General features: G+C 41.6%; 1 protein-coding gene across 5 annotated transcripts in view; it reads right to left on the bottom strand.

Moving 5' to 3' along the window:
- LOC135499509 (sodium bicarbonate cotransporter 3-like) overlaps positions 1-16,706 on the bottom strand; it is a 34,329-nt gene extending 17,623 nt beyond the window's left edge. For 2 of the 5 annotated variants that reach the window (XM_064790304.1, XM_064790305.1), the window contains exons 1-8: positions 16,609-16,706; positions 11,783-11,939; positions 10,824-10,970; positions 10,408-10,558; positions 10,147-10,307; positions 9,643-9,846; positions 5,041-5,094; positions 2,427-2,584 (exon numbers count right to left, since the gene is read on the bottom strand). In XM_064790304.1, the coding sequence (XP_064646374.1) occupies positions 2,427-2,584; positions 5,041-5,094; positions 9,643-9,846; positions 10,147-10,307; positions 10,408-10,558; positions 10,824-10,970; positions 11,783-11,897 (990 nt within the window). In that variant the 5' untranslated portion in view covers positions 11,898-11,939; positions 16,609-16,706. Of the gene's footprint in view, positions 1-1,043; positions 1,101-1,418; positions 1,476-1,735; positions 1,787-2,426; positions 2,585-5,040; positions 5,095-9,642; positions 9,847-10,146; positions 10,308-10,407; positions 10,559-10,823; positions 10,971-11,782; positions 11,940-13,967; positions 13,985-16,608 lie in introns of those variants that run through there. The other 3 variants (XM_064790301.1, XM_064790302.1, XM_064790303.1) reach the window with 3 other exon arrangements.
- Positions 16,707-16,804: the final 98 nt, after the last annotated feature.

Here is a 16,804-nt window from a genome sequence, read left to right as displayed (position 1 = left end):
GTCATAAATATGAAGCGGGACTTGCATATTCATTTTTCATAATGTCCGATAGCTGCAGGTAATGCACAGAATTCACTGTGACATGTCGGAGATGGATTCAGGCATATGACGCTGCATGCCAATGCTGAATGAGGGCGCAAAGCCTTGCGCTTCATCGGATCTAATTGGACTGTACTGATTGTATTTGCAATGATTCACCTCGGCATGCGAACCCCAAAATGGCAATGATGAATTGCCATAAACAAGTCTAGCTGTTCGGTTGCAATGAGCAATTCATTACAACTGAACAACCAAGCTAGTTTAAAGAGGAAGCAGATTGGAGCTACGTTCTTCATGACTACATTCACAGTTTAAAATGAACCAGAAATTTTGAGTGGACTTTAGCTCGCACAAGGCTGCTATACATTTGGCTGGCCATTCCTGTCAAAAACTCCCTCTCGTCCATGGAGACTGCAATTTACATCATGGGACATCACAAGATGTCATACATGTACCAACCTAGGTTTATGGGGAAGGCAAACATCATGCACAAAGTGCCCCGAAGGTGAATTCTATCTTGCATTGTACGAAGTAGGATGTCTTTTTCACCAACATGGCCAGGGTATTTTTTTGATGCCAAGACGTTTGGCTCTTTAATGGCCCTGCCGCCCCATGCATTCCATGTGGCAATATTTAAGCATAGAAATTTGGTCAAGTGGGATTTATTATGATAGTGTGTCACAAGTAACCTTTATTTCAAACAATTTGGAATGCGATTTCCTGACTCTTTTAGCCATGTATGACATGGCATTTTATGGGCCGTTTCGGAAAGGACAGAAAACATAACTGTGCCAGCTCGTCAAATCCAAACAATTACCCACACAGTAAAACAGGTCTTCACTTCTATAAAACATTGTGTCAATGAACAGGCGAGGCCTGATGAATGAGAAGACCACTTAATTATGAGACCACAATAATGAGAAAAATTTAAGGGGGTGCATTTTCAAACTGAAATAAATGCATGATAATGCCATTCGCACACTACCACTATTGCTTTGCTATACCTTGACATATTCACTGAATCGTCGCATCAGAGATGGCGAGTGGATACGTGGCTCCTCCTAAAGGAAAGAAAGGACATTAATACCAAAGAAAGGTGCCGGTGTTGCCCGATTAGCAAAAAGAACGACGGGAGATCAACAAATGGCTCTAAAATAGTAATTTTTGGTCGATTTCAAAAATTCAAATTTCTATGGGGAGCTGACGGTAAACCTATCCATTGCTGTTACCATATTAAGCCCGGTTAAGGCCGGGAAAAAATGGCATCCAAAAATCGGAAATGTCCTATCTCGCTGATTTGCACCAGCATTCATTGCCCAGGCAAAAAGGTGTTCGATAAAACACCAAACATCACAGATGCCATCTCACTCAGCAAGTACCTTGACATAAGAAGAAAATCGTCGCTTCAGATAAGGTGATGACATTCCTAGATCATCCTAAAAAGAAATTCCATCATCAGAAGGTAATTCAAAAACATTTGGCTGTAGAGTCAATATACAAATCATATTAAAATGGTTACAGAAGCGGATATAAAGTTAAAGATATTTTCCTAGCACTAGTGAAAATCTCCTGCCAACCCACTATATGGTTGCTGGAGATATGTTCGAGCCCTAAGATAGTAAGAAGCGAAATGTAGTCACATAGATATGTTAATGTATACATGAAGGTTTGATAGTGAAACACACAGGCATGGTACCTTGAGAAAACTAAATCTTCGCTTGAACGAGGGTGATTTCTCCAACTTGTCCTAGAGGAGAGAGAAGGCATTTATAGCAACAAGTCACCACCCGTCTCTGAAATATAAAATTCTGTGTGAAGTTTAATAGAAAGCAGTCAATTATATATAACGGGGAGGCTTTTTCAATACAGAGATTGGGAGATATGACAGGTCACTGGGACCACATTAATTTTTGTAGCCTTTAGGAATAACCAGTCACCCGTTCTTTCAAATTTTACAGAGATGTATTTCCCTCGAAAAGACCCATGGGCCACGTGGATACTGACACAAGGTGAGTGGTATGATGAACGTGTACATGTAGTGACAGTAACAACTACTAAACAAAGGGATCTACGCTAATAGATGCTGGAAACACCATTCAACAAACTAAACAAAGAAGGTGTGAATCATTGACTGCCAAGACTGAATCAAAGTGTGGGTAAATGATTGAAAAGTCCTATAAAGATAGCGTAACAAACCTTTGTAAGCAACACAGAGGGGTATCTAGTTTGGGGTTCCTGCCCGGATGCTCTCCTCTCTTATCTAGCTAGCATGCGTAGAACATGATGGACCAATGTTTCCACGTTACACTGTCATCACCTGTGTTCTGATAGACCTAGTCGGAGCGCCCTCTCACTTTGTTTCATAATAACACACCAATGATCTTTACCTTTATTCTTGATTCAGACTCATGTAGGTCCGCTGAACTCTCGTCCTGACTCATACCAGGTGAACTATCGTTGTGGGCAGTAAGCCTCGAGCCAGATCCGACGCGACCTAACTTCCCAGTGCTAAGATTCCTCGGCATTCCGCCGACGCTGTGATTGGCTGAAAGTAGAGATGCAACCTCACAATCGAAGCTAACACAGCCAAGTCACTTATCAATGGACAAAGAAATGTTGTTTTTTGTTTTCTTTCTGCCTGCATAAACAGAAGCAGGAGAATTATTGATCAACATAATACAATATTGACAGGGATGGTAAATGAGAATGATTGGCACATGATTCGATGTCAGTGATGGTGTGAAGTGGGTCTACAGCCTAGTGAAAACTTCACTTTGTGACTTCGAGTTAAGCAGGTCCAGCAAACAAGGAAAATGAGAAAATTTTCTTCCTCCATTCGCTCTGCACCTGGAGGTGTAATTCTCCAGGGAGTATTCCTCCTCCAAGGCGGGACAAGCATTCTTTAACGTGCCACTACAGTTAGGCGCAAATTGGGTTAATTAGCCTTGTGACTCCGTCTTGGCCAGAGGTAGAGTACATCACACGCTACTCATGTTTCTCACTTGTCAAAGTCAGAAAAATTTGGGTTCCGCATGCTTATTGGGAACCAAGGTAACTGAGCCGTTACTGAAGGATTCTTGTTCAGGCGCATGCGTAACCAGATGCAAAATATTCTGGAAATTTTGTTTGAACTTCTACAGATTGAGCTGTTGATTCAAATTTTTCATAAGGTTGGCTCAAAACTATGTATTGAATTGAGCTGTTGTTGCATGCTTGGTTGATATCAAGATGTGAGATAAGAAATGATTCCAGTCCAAGGCCGTCGGAGGAAATGAGAAGCGCCACCAGTGAAGGCAGTATTTGATAAATGAAGCAGCAGCAAGCTGTAGCAGGCGACTAGGGACATAAGAGGAGGCCGCGCCTGTCCACATGGTTATACACTAGGGCCCGACTGTTGAAAACAAGTGTCAACTTTTACCTGTTTTGAACAATCGGGTCAAAATAACTCGAATTGTTCTGAACGAGCGGGCAATGCAGCCCCAAACATTCGGCAGAAGCGCCTCAGGTTCGGACCTTCATTTCAGCTTTACCCTCCCGTTCTCGATTTCAAAACAGATACCACCAGTGCAGTATCAATTACTTGAACGTATTACATTTCATACCTGATATAACCATGACGAAAGGCGATATTCAAAGCAGACTGACGCATTATGATCATGAAATTGCTTGAATTGAACCATATCATCCTTCATAGCCAATTTCTGTGGAATTCTCTCGCAACAATTTGACTGTTGGAAAGCACCAATAATTTCCAATCTAAAAGGAAAATAGGGTAAAGAACCAAGGAATTGTGCAGGGAATTCACCGGAGGGCACAAATTCTTTGGAAATCTATGCTATTTTCAAAAATTTGTTGACTGATTCAGCACACCATTTGGCCAATATAGAAATTTACAGTGCATGTAGGTTGAACAACAGTGGAGACATTTTCAGCACTGAATTCTTCATCGCATTTAGACTCCACAGATATCAGACTATACCTCACTACTCAAGCAATACTGTGAATCCCATGCTGCCTTGCAACATCAAAGATATGCAAAGTCAAACAATGCACCAAGTCTTTCAACCCCTTTGAAGTGTTGCCGATGGAGTTTAATGCAAAATGAATGAAAACAACAGGGGTTGACAGGATCTGATTAAGGCGTTGAGTTAGGTTGGTGAAGGATTGGTCCATATAGCATGATGAGGCATGTTTTTGAATGGGGCTGGGACCTGGCACAGGGTACCCGAGTAGATTGACATGCCCTGGATTATCCACTGCCTGAAAAAGAACTCTCGTCCCCAGCAAATCAGCAAAAACTTTAAAAATCAGCACTTTCAAGACAGGTTTGAAAATACCAATTTTTACAGCAGAAAACCATGTGAAGATAGACTTAGGAATGTAATAGGAAAGTATAATAAGTCAAATATACTGTAATAATACCTTTCACCTTAAAAAGTGATTCTGGAATATACCATGTCGACGCTATTTAGCCGGTCGAGGGCAGCCTTTAACAAAAGTCATATCGGATGTGTGATAGGTCTATGTGTCTGAACCTGCTAAATAGTGTTGCACGGTAAATTTTATACAGTCTAAAAATCTGTTTCACTATTGCTAAAGTAAGATAAATAAGCTTTAGCAGGAGAAATTGTAGGAAAATCGTCAACAACTGCTTTTAGCCCGTCTTCTCAACAGTGACACAAGCAACCCAAGAGTTGCAAACAAAATTTACTTGGTTTACGGCATCTCACTTTTGCAGTTAAAAAGTGTAGCATTTGAAGACACAGCGACATCATGGCCCACATAGAGTGCACCAAGTGCATGCATAAAGTCACGCTGTCATTGACTGCTAAAGCACTCAATCATAGGCTACAAAATGGATGCCGTTGTAACCAAGTAATCAAAATTACTTTTTTATGCAATGTACGAGAAGGTCAATTTCCTCTCATATTATCATTCCTAAGTATCCGCAGTGGTTGCGAATAGCAGCATGGTACAAAATAGTCGAGGACGACTTCCTACCAGACATCATCAAAGGGACGCAGCTCTGTCGACGAGGCAATGCTCTAAAAATAGCTGAAAAATGAAGAGAATACAATAGATGGAACCCTCGGGAGTATAAACAGCCCTGGCTGCAACCCTTGGAGTATAAACAGAAAACAAAGAAAAAAGGCGAAGAAGCGTAAGGGTCACGAACAGGTTTTCAACCGAGTTGTCAAATTGAATGCAACATACAAGCAATTTGGATTGTCAGACTATTTAGATGATATAGATAACAGTCACATTTTTATGGTACATGTACCTTTCAGTGGTACTAATCAACTTTTGGTATACACCAAGTTTTATTTCTAATCTATACCCTGCCATATGTGAATATACACTTCTTTGTAGTTTAAAGTTAGAAGAAAACATAGAGGAGAAATCTGCATACTTATACCCGCAATGCACCGAAACTATAGAAATGGATTTCTCATGAGAAAAGGCCTGGTGTATGAAGCCCTTCCCCTGACTGATGGGATGACTCTTCAAGCCATAAAGCTTACAGCTATCTTCTTTATTTTGAGAGTTTATCACAACATGTGATTCGTTGCATAATGGGTACGAGGAAGAGAGTCATCTATTGATGACCAGTGGAATTAGTAAGTTAATTTACAAGTGGATGCAGATAAGGGGTAGGCATAGGTGATGCTAGTTTGAACATGTACAAGGTGAGCTCATCGCCCAACTCTTCTTCTTCGTCTCATCCATATCCTGTATAGTGAAGGACTGATTGTGGCTGTGGGATGTCTCTGACTACTCCAGCTGTAGGACACAGTTGACAAGTCACCATACATACATACCCAAAATTATCAATTCACAAGTCTCTCAACATTCAAATACACAAGTGACACATTCAGCTTGCATTGAATTAAAGTGAAAGATATGAAATTCATCATTCAAAGTTTATCGACTCCAAATGATGAGTTCTGTGTGAACAATATATACTGAATATCGATGGTCACGAGAAAATCTCGTTAGAATCAATTTGAGAGAGAAGTCATGTTACATGAGATGGTGTACTACAGGGATGCAACTTAAGGAGATACCATTACCACCTTAAAACAGATCGGATACCAGTTCACTTGATTTTAGAAGCGCAACAACCCAGATTGGGCATTAGTTATTAGGTTTCTAATCTAAGCACTCGTGCAGATTGCAGAAATTGCTCACATTCGATTCAGGAAAGGCCATTGAAGTTTTAAGGTTGACCATAGGCACCACTATTTCGGCTGGAACTTGAAATCCTAAAGCAATTAGAGCTCTTTCAAAGTCAAAGTGAATACCAATTCCAAGAGTAGGAGTCTGTTCTTCGTTTTTCCAGAGAACAGCCTCCCATGTTTTAATGGGCATTCGCTTCATTTTGAAGGAGTTAATTGCTTTAGGATTTCAAGTTCTAGCTAAAAGTCTGGTATTCATGGTCAACACTAATAATACAAACTCCAATTCAAATCAATAAAATAACTCAACAAAACCCAGAACAGTATAACTCAAAGGGAGTAGCTTGCCACCGACTAGCTATTTATAACACAGAGACGCACAACACTTGTGACAAAAATTGACGCAGTAAATAAAGGACCAAGTTGATTTTATTGCTCATCATTTCAATACAGATGGGCAATTCGTTGCTTTTAGTGCTCATCGCAGCTGTTTAACACATGTCACTGCTATAAATATGATTAGTCTGCGCACTGAACTCCCTTGATATAATATGTCAGCAATTTCAACAAAATGATTCTCAAACAGGAAAATATACATAAGGTTGCTGGGCAAGACACACCAGGCTGGGGTTGTTTCTGATGAGAGACTAGTCACACCGCCACAAATCAACCATAGCTTGTAAAGCTGTCCGATATCAGAAGTCCCAACCATGAAGAAAATCTGCCTTTCCTCATATTGCACACTACCGATGTCTGCACACCAATCAGACAACTGTAATATAACAAGTGTGAAGTGTTCAGATATAAAGGCCACAAGGTCTACCCGAAGTCCTTTTGAATCCACACAATGTTTCTGCAGTAGTTTGCAGAAAAAGTTATTTTTCTACATGATTCACTATGGGATCTAGGCAGTTTTGCATACCAATGCTTTGGTTCAGGTTCAGGGTACTACCACCACCTCTGTTTTGCCCTAAAAATCCCTCTATTTTATTCTATTTTTGGATATTTTGCATCTGAACTCTTCAGAAGGCTGACCGATTGACGTGCGGCATTTGCAGATACTGCAGGGTGGTTCCCAGCCCAAGTATGACCAGGCGGTTAAACATGGTTAAGGCAGCAATGAGAGAGACAACCATTCCATGCATTAGACTTAGAGCATGGGTAACATTACCTGGTGAGGTGGAACTGAAAAGTTAACTTGTGAGACAGACAAGGCAACGGACAACCAAATACATATAGGCCCATCTTTAATGGAACTATTAATTAATTTGTAACTTGTAGCCCCCCCTCCTCGTCCCCTCCAACCTCAAGGTTCTCACATTTAAGAAATGCAACACCGAAACTCAAGGTGTTGGTAAACATCACTGAACAAATATACGTCAAGACCCATTCACCATCATGGATGGTGGACCTCAATTCAATTAACATCAAAGGTTTTCACACACAACTTGACCTCCCCGTTCCCAATTACCAGGGTACAGTATCAGGCGTATTCTAGTTATCTAGGTCACCAGGTCAGTGCATTGTGAATGTGCCAAATATGCTGCCAAAAACTCCACAAAAGAGGAGGAAGTTGTGGGTTGGATGCTCATAGAGTCAATGGGCAGCAGCACTTTTTTACTTTGGTAAAATGTCGTCAAGTTGGAAATGAATGTGTATCAAACCATGACAAGTCTAACTCATTCATTAGGAGGGGGTATACAAGATACAAATAGATACTGTAAAACCTCTATTTTAAGGACAACCTCTCTATAAAGGACACTCGTTTGGGTCCCAAATTGGTTGTTTCTGTTCAATTTGACCTCTCTAATCAGGACACCACTCTAAAGGACAGCACTTGTCAGTTCCGAGGGTGTCCCTTATAGAGAGGTTCTACTCAAGTTAAAGTTGGGCCTTGCATTGAAGAAATGAGTGTTCATTGTTTACACTAGCAATACAAATGTCCTCGAAATTTCTCTCACATAGAACAAACCACTTTGACTTGAGATGATTGGCAGGTTACAATAAGCCAGTGCATTAGCACTATGTAGAAAGCACCTATTTAGCAAGAACATACAAGCTACCAGTTTTAAAATGTAGAATTGAGAGCATCTAAAATATCTCTGGTTTTCTATCCTTTTACTTTCATGAGCAACATTATACTGGTACATATATGTAATCTGTCATAATCTAGCATTTTTTCTCACATCAAAGATAAATCTAATAGATATAGATAGAAAACTGTCAACATCTCTACCGGTAAGCCATACACAATGGAATTTTGATGATTGACTTAAAAATTTATAATAAAGTGAAGATGATTGATTTTAAACTGGTAATAAACTAAAAATGAGCATAGAAAAAGTTAACGAAAGTAACAGTCTATGATGAGTCCAGTCACATTTCATCACAAAAAACAAGTCATTACCACTAGTTTATTGAATTATTTCTATGGTGGCCAACATAATCTATTTCGTTTTATTCTCCCTGTACCATGGGGTGGACAAGTAGCAATACACAGTATGCATAATCAGATATCTTTAAGCGTTCTCAAAACTTTGTTTGTTGTTCAATTGAAATCCCAACGAACAATCGGCTCAAAAATGGAACGATATGAAAGAGCTGACTATGTCAACACACAATGTCATCATTATGACTTGCAACTGGGTCAGGAGAGTGACGCAGAAAAAACTGTGTCTGGACTTCATAGCAAATAGAAGTAAATCTTTATACCTAATTATGAGATGATATGTTGCGTTGTATGATAACAGCACAATCATGCAGTAGCACAGAGCCCGATTTCCCTGGGAATCATCACTTCAGTTCAAGTTCAGCCTTGAATCATTGTATCATGGACTTGGGGCAGTCGAAAACAGCTGTTTGATTCTATTTCAAGCTTCACTAAAATTTTGAGAATGTACTGTTAAGTCCATTAAGGGAATTTATTTGAAAAATTTGATATCATGAACTCACATGATGCACACCAAGTTGGGAAGCAGATTCTCCCACCGTGTCAGTTCCTAATTGATTTTTTTTCTAACTTATCACATTGGGTGCCCAGGACTTCATACTAAATATCCCTCCAACCCAGAACCAGCCCACCAGATGGAGTTCTTGTAGTCTACATTGTTTCAAAGAGACGCTTACCACAGTCAATGGACCCTCCCTGTTCGCAAACGTAGATCTACGTCATTTAGCACTGAACGTTTGCCAAGACTGACGTAAATCTACGTAGTTTGGCATCCTGGCCAAGGTACAGAAACCATTGGCAGCTACATCAAGGAGCAAATATACTTAAGTTAGCCGCATTAATCCTGTGATGCATATCTGACAACCTGGCTCTGTGCTACTATGAAGTGGATTAAAAACAACAGCAAGACCCGAACATATTAAGTCTGAAGCAGGAACAAAAACAAGGATGGCTGCGTTACCACCACACCACACTTACGATTCATCGTGCTTGGCTCGGAGCGTTTCCGTCCAATTTCTGCCAGAGATCGTATGAGAGGGATCGAGGACTTCGTCCCCGCTTCACTCTTGCGATGTTTCTTTTCGTGAAGATGGCGATGGCGACGGAGAAGAGCCTCGCGCACATTGTCCCGCTGATCGTCTTTTAGTTGTTTGGTGCTGATCATGTTGTCAAGGATGAGATCTGAAGCAGAGCAAACGGACCACATTCATCACAATATTTATCGCTACAGTCTGTCCTATGAGACTGACCGACTGCTAATAATAAGGAATTTTGAGACAGAGGGCCTAAAAGTCTTGTAATGATCAAATGGCCTGATCTGGGCCATGAAGGCCAACGCTAGCAGGATTCATGTCAATGAGCAAGGTACCCCTAAGCAGCTAAGCAGCCCCGTGCTCAGTTGAGTCGAGACACAGTGCGGCCCCACGAGGCTTTCATCCCCTTTGCTTTGATACCCTCCCCTCATAATAGGACAGAACTTACCTGCTATCTGCACGAGGCTTACAGCGTCCATGTCGAGGAGAACTGTACCACTCAGAAGACTCTTCCTCAGCTCAAACAGAGAGTAGAGGGAGAGCGTGGCAACGTGTGGCTTCGACCACCGTTCGCCTCCCTCTTCAACATCTTCTTCAAACTTGATCCACCTAAAAAGTAAGTTTCATGCAAAATTGAGGACTTGAATCATTTTCAATTTTTGTCCTCTAAAACAATCTGGATTGATCTCGGGGTATACACTAATTTTACCTGGCTGTTTCCATCCACTCCCAGTCCTCTGGGTCATCCCCATCGTCTCCGGTCAACTGACTCATCTCGCAGAAGATGTCATGTGACTTGTGTTCCTCATCCTCGTCTTCCTGGCCGAGCATGAACTTGACGCGCTGTGACGGGGGCGTTGCTGCAACGAAGACGGTGAGAATACTGAGATATAGTCAGGTAGGGAATCGAGGAAGCAAGTTAATGATATTGGTATTACAAATAAGATGGCGTTTGTGTTGTTTTAACATTGAAGCCCTTTGAGAACTGATAAGAGACTGGAGGGGGTATTTTTGGCTGAAAAAGTGACAAAGTTTAACGATGGATGGTGCTGAAAGTATTAAATGATGAAAGCTGGCGGAGGTATGAAATTATTTGAAACAATTCGCCTCTGAGCCGCTACCTACAAGGTGGTGCATGTGGCGACTTCCCATCAGTGGTATCCGACTCCCTCCCACGGTGATGATGGTGACGTCGGCGCCGGTGTCTCTTGGTCGAGTCGGTGTCTGGCAGGTGGAGTCCAATGTAGAGAGCCGCATTCTCCGACCGATGGCCTGCAAAGAGAGAGAAAGAGAGAGCATTTTAACGTCTTGGTCAATTTTCAAACGCACTCAGGAATGATTAGTTTCATCCTAATGATATAGATGGTGACACTTTCGGTTAAAAGTTAGCTCCACTGTTTATAACTGGTACCTGCCGATACTGTCAGCAGATGGCGCTGCTGGCCAAAAAATGGCTGCCGGTACGAAAGGGTTAACAGGTGTTGGCCAGCGTGTCACTGCCGTAGGTCAAAAGAGTTGATAACAATATTTGAAGCTCACGTACTATGACCTAAAAATATCATAAGACAGGGCCACCATTACTGCCAATTTTATCAGAACCTTATCTAATCAAATCAGTTATGTGTCCAATATCAAAGACAAGCTGGTAACCATGGTGACATAAAATGCATTTGATTATCTTATCGGAACATGAGAAACCATGCAGTTCAGGGCAAAACTAGAAGGAGTAACTTCCCTGGTTCTGTAACATCCACCCACCAGGACCGGGTAGTTCAAAACAAGTTTCATCACAAGCGCTTGCATGATTTTAACTTTTGCATCATCTCCTTCAGTTTAGATTAGACGCCAGGCCCAGGTCGAGAGAGGCTGCTTGGAGCTGAGGCAATAAATTATAACGCAAGTACTGTAGGGTGGCCCTTAAAACCATTAAAGAAACCTTTACCAAATTCTAGAGCCAGGTAGGAGGGCTGCTCCATGGTAGGGTGGTTACAAGCTTCCAGTACTAGGGAAGGGTGGGACTCCCTAACACTAACACTCAGTGACAAATGGCCTTGCGGCGAACTCTGCATGTAGGAAGTACTCACCTTTATAATCATCATCACAATAAGCAGGTGTGGCACAGAAGGAACCCCAGTCTCTGAGACCCTCACCAGTGTCCTGGCTCCCCAGCCGCATATCACGGTTAACAGCGTTATCCATTGCAGCGGGTTTACCCGATTACCTGCACATGGAATCTTTGCTCTGAAAACAAACAAGGGGAAAAGCTGTAAAAATTGGGAGACACGCACTACATCTGAACCTCATCTGTCTTGCAGTCTCTGATGAAAAAGGGTTTTCATGTTACGGCAAGTAGACAATGAATTAGTATAAAAAAGGACATAAATTATTTATTCTATTTCTTCAACATGTTCAAAGCACCTCGTTTACCCGGGACCTCACAACTAGGTTGCGTTTCCTGGCCAAAGAGAAAGTAAATTTGAGAAAGTCACAACACAACATACTGCAGTACATGCAGTACTGTATGTATCTGCCACAAGATAGCCGACGATGTGATCTGCGATGTGAGAAAATGAGTTCTATCATGTCCAAAGTTTGTTGCTTTGCAGAGATATGGTGGAAAATGGAAATGGTATGATGGCTGATGAACTGATATGAGCACAAAATCACAGTAATTGCAATATGCAGTACATGGAGAGGGTTTATTGTCCAGGTCGGCTCGCCGCTGGTCCATTGGATTGGCTATTTGCCCAAAAAACTCCTGTACATCAGAGCCCTGAACGAACCTGAGCCCAATTGCACAGCGTGATATCAAATATCAAATAGATCTATAGATTAGAGTACTCCGAAGGCTCAAAAAGAATGTCAATAACATGCGTATGTACATACGTACCACCTTAATACAGATGTTTGTCTGTCCTGCACCACTGCAAATGGCCAAATTCCAAAGGAAACGACAATGTGCAGTGAGGTTTTCACATTGAGACAAAATCCAACTCCGCAGGCTCACAAAGAATGTCTATGATTGACAGCCTACGATGTGTGTCTGAAAGTGCAGTGACTGACTGACAATTAAACATGAGGCAGGCAGGCCTTCATAAACAAGAGCAGTCATGTATGACAACAGTTCATACAGAGGAAACAAGTGATTTTTTCAATTGCTGAGAATATGGAGAAAGTATCAAAACAATTCAGTCATAACATATAGCACATCACGAAATGTCATGGATTTCCTCATGACAATACACCAATAGATAACATGAAGGAAATAGCATCATTGATTGGGTTCATGCTTGATCGATCGATTTCAATCCTAAATGGAAATGAACGGCATAGCAGTAGCATGCAGCCAACCTGCCAGGGGTTCTGCTGTGCATGTTTTGGGTGGACATAGGATTGACACTGACAGACAAGTATTGCTGCCCCTGACTTTGGATCATATTATTAGAATCTGCATCATCTGAAGAGCTTTGACCTTCATAATCATGCGACGGGACAGAATGCCCATGTTTATCACGCAGTCTTAGATAAGTGATCACCTCTCTATTTTAAGGATGTCCACCCTCTCTATTAATAAGGACACTAGTTTTTGTCTCATATTGATTGTTCCCATTCAATTTGACCTCTCTAATTAGGACACCTCTCTATTAATAATTCAGGACAGCACTTGCCAGTCTCCACAGTGTCCTTAATAGAGAGGTTCTACTGTACATACAAAAGAGCATGTCAGCATCAGCTGACTGGTATGACAAGTCATGGAACAACATCAAAACATGGTGTGCAAAAATATCCGACTGAATATGCTCATGCATATTTTCTACTTCTTGTTTGCACAGCAGACAACTCCTCCTGCACAAACAGACCCTATCACTGTTTATGCCATGGGCTGCATTTTGTTTGCATAACAGTCACCCAACCACACAAACAGCTCAACTGAGCTACCCCCATCAGCAACAACTCCTCAGGCACAAACATACCCTATCACTGTTTATGCCATGGGCTGCATTTTGTTTGCATAGCAGTCACCCAACCACACAAACAGCTCAACTGAGCTACCCCCATCAGCAACCACCTGAAACAAGTGGTGTGGCTTCCAATTAGGCACATTAGGACCATAACGAGGTAATACTTGCCACTAATTACCGGCATCAGCGGCTTGGGACACAGGGATGCACCCGGGAAGCTTTCTCCTCCAATAACGGCCTATTATTACCAAAGAACCACAATTGAGAAAAATAAGGATTGTTGGACTTGAAAAACAGCTGGGCCTACCTTTTCCCACTTTGGCATATGGCTTATGGCAGCACTGACCACAGAACCTGAGCAGTGGATATACGTGTAGACGTTCACTGCCCTCCATAGCAAGCCGCTATGGCCAATAAACAGATGACTACTGATTAGTAAGGTATTGATTTTACCAGCAATAGACCTGATTTATGACATATCTTTTATTCCAGCTGAGGTGCATCCACTAATATAATAACTGTCCTATCATTATTTGACATTTTATGAGGAACTGGATCCCACCCTGATATCGTTTTCTGGAAATCTATTTTCACACACTTACCAATTGATGAGGATCCAGCAACTGTTAAAATCTACTGGAACTGGAACTGAGAGCACTTGTTCATTTTCAAGGCAAGTGAACAGTGATGAAGACTACTGAAGTGCAGTACGCCAGGTGTCAGCAAGCACACCAACACTCATTTCAATGTTTTCAGTAGTTTTCAATTCAATCACACCGCAATCCATAAGAAAAATGAGCTACATTAAACACCTACGTTGCACGAGTTGTATTGTAAACTAAAGGTCACCTTGAGCTGAGCAAAGACTTGGCTATAAAACACAGAAGAGGTGACCTCCACCAGGCACTGTGAATGTAGTGTGCATGTAGGCCTACACGATTGTGGTTATCCATACTGCTGATAGCATTGTCATGAGTAGATAGATAGTGAGGATGCAGGCAACTGCGTGCCAATCGGGCTGCACAAAGTCAACGAGAGAGACAGAGGTCACAGAGCTAGGCCTGGGTGTTTACATGTTTAAAGCAATGTTTAGTGGATTGTTCTAAATCCAACTTGGACACCTGGTGGGTGTAGACAGGTCTCCGTGACTGCCAACACAGCAGACCAATACTGAAGTTTTATTTCAAGAAGCTTGGAGTAACCAACCACAGGCACGTGAATCACAACAATTGATCGGATTCTGCCTGGATATACACAGCCTTCATCAGCAAAATTGCAGAAATAGCAAAATTACCCAAACGCCTCTCCATGATGTACACCTTACCACTATATCTAATGGCTTCTTTCAGCCTTACTTAGCCTTAGCATGAGCAAAATCAGAAAACACGAGCTCAGCAATAAATGTGGGTATCATCATATAGATCAACTCGCTGATCCATATCTCGCAGACCGACAGGCAGAACCTCTTATAATTCCATCCTGGTAGGAAGGAGTCATTTTGTGGAGTTCCATCGTCTAGGTTCTGCTTGGTTCAGCATTCATGAAACTTAGTACAGTGTGATGTGGACTGCAGATTACTAAACCTATCTTTACTAATTCATGAGTGTCAAAGTTGTTTAAATACAAGGAGTCAAAAAGGGACTGGGAGTCCTAAGCCTGCAAAAGATGCATTAATTCTGGTTACGCATAGATCTACAAATAAAGACATATTACTAGTACTACTACTACCTTCCCATTCAGAAGACAAAATCTCCCTGATGAAGATGAATCCACTGGAACGACATTTATACATTGAAACTACAGAGTTAACTGTAAACATTACCAAACTACACAATGTGGTCTATAAAATTTGGTCATGTTTTCATTTGCAAAATTACAATACATGATACTCACTGCTCTTCAGGCACTTGAAAATGGAGGTTACGGGACGTATATATACGATCATACATTCATTTATGTTTCTGGGACAACATCCATGTTTATGTTTTCCATAACATGTTTTAACCTAATTTCCTAAAGACCCCTGGCAATCTTTTTCAGTGTAACAAAACTAACAACTACTAACAATTTTGCAGCTCCAGTCAGTCCCTTCAGGCTTTGTAGAGCACCTAAACTGAAAAAAGGGTCCAAAGAGAACTGGTCACGGCAGATTTTGACTGACAAGATCCCTTTCAGCTATACAAGTAGTTTGACAGCTCATGGACTCAAAGTAACTCATTTGAACATGCATGTATGACCAAATGGACCTTTTCGACAAAGACGAACTACCACGGCCCAGGCCAAGCAAAACACATGCGCACATTCGGAACACATCAGATTAGAAGGCATAAGCAAACTTCGGACCATGTCATAGGCATAAGCTACTGTGACCCTTTCTTTGTTCCAGCTGACAGACACGCATGACTGGTAAACGTCCCAAAAGTAACAAACTTCTTCGAAAAGGTCGATGGCCAGGTCAGTCAGGTCAGCTGGAGCTGAGCCTGCCCCGAGGTGAAAAACACACGCACTATATGCACACCCGTTCCCGATATACATGTAACATGGTAGGCCTACATGACATGAAGAAATAGCCTTGGCCTCATGTGATTTGATTGAGTTGTGAGCAACATGGCATGGCATGAATATGATAATGATGATGATGGATTACTCATGGGTCAGGATGATTGAATGGAAGTGAAAGTTGAAGAACAAAAATTTGACCAGACTCCACACACACACACTCACTACTCAGTTCACTGACTCAGGGAGGCAGCACAGCTATACATAACACATGTACAGGAACCAGCATCAATCAAGACAGTAGCCTAGGCCTAGATAGATGAGCCTCTGATGAGGCCTAAATCTGAGAACATGATGCATTGATGGAGAATGGAATACGGGTTTGATTGTGGACACGGGTATTTTCTGTGTGATCATCAACTCCCAGAATAATTTCAGATCAATCTTACCAATTTTGAAATGAACAACAAGACGATAGTCACGGTGAATGAACCATTAATGAAAAGAAGTGTATCCTGTAATGAATAATGCACAACGTACAATGATGTACGTGACATTCAGAGTGGCCTTGTACCGTCCCACAATCCACTGCGAACACATGTTGTTGGTACTCCAGAGTCCTAGCTGTTCATGAAATTTCTCTGC

The sequence above is a fragment of the Lineus longissimus genome, chromosome 15 (assembly GCF_910592395.1).
Source record: "Lineus longissimus chromosome 15, tnLinLong1.2, whole genome shotgun sequence".
Classification (NCBI taxonomy): Eukaryota; Metazoa; Nemertea; class Pilidiophora; order Heteronemertea; family Lineidae; genus Lineus; species Lineus longissimus.
Note: the sequence above shows the minus strand (reverse complement) of the source record. Positions and strands in the feature narration are given on the sequence as shown.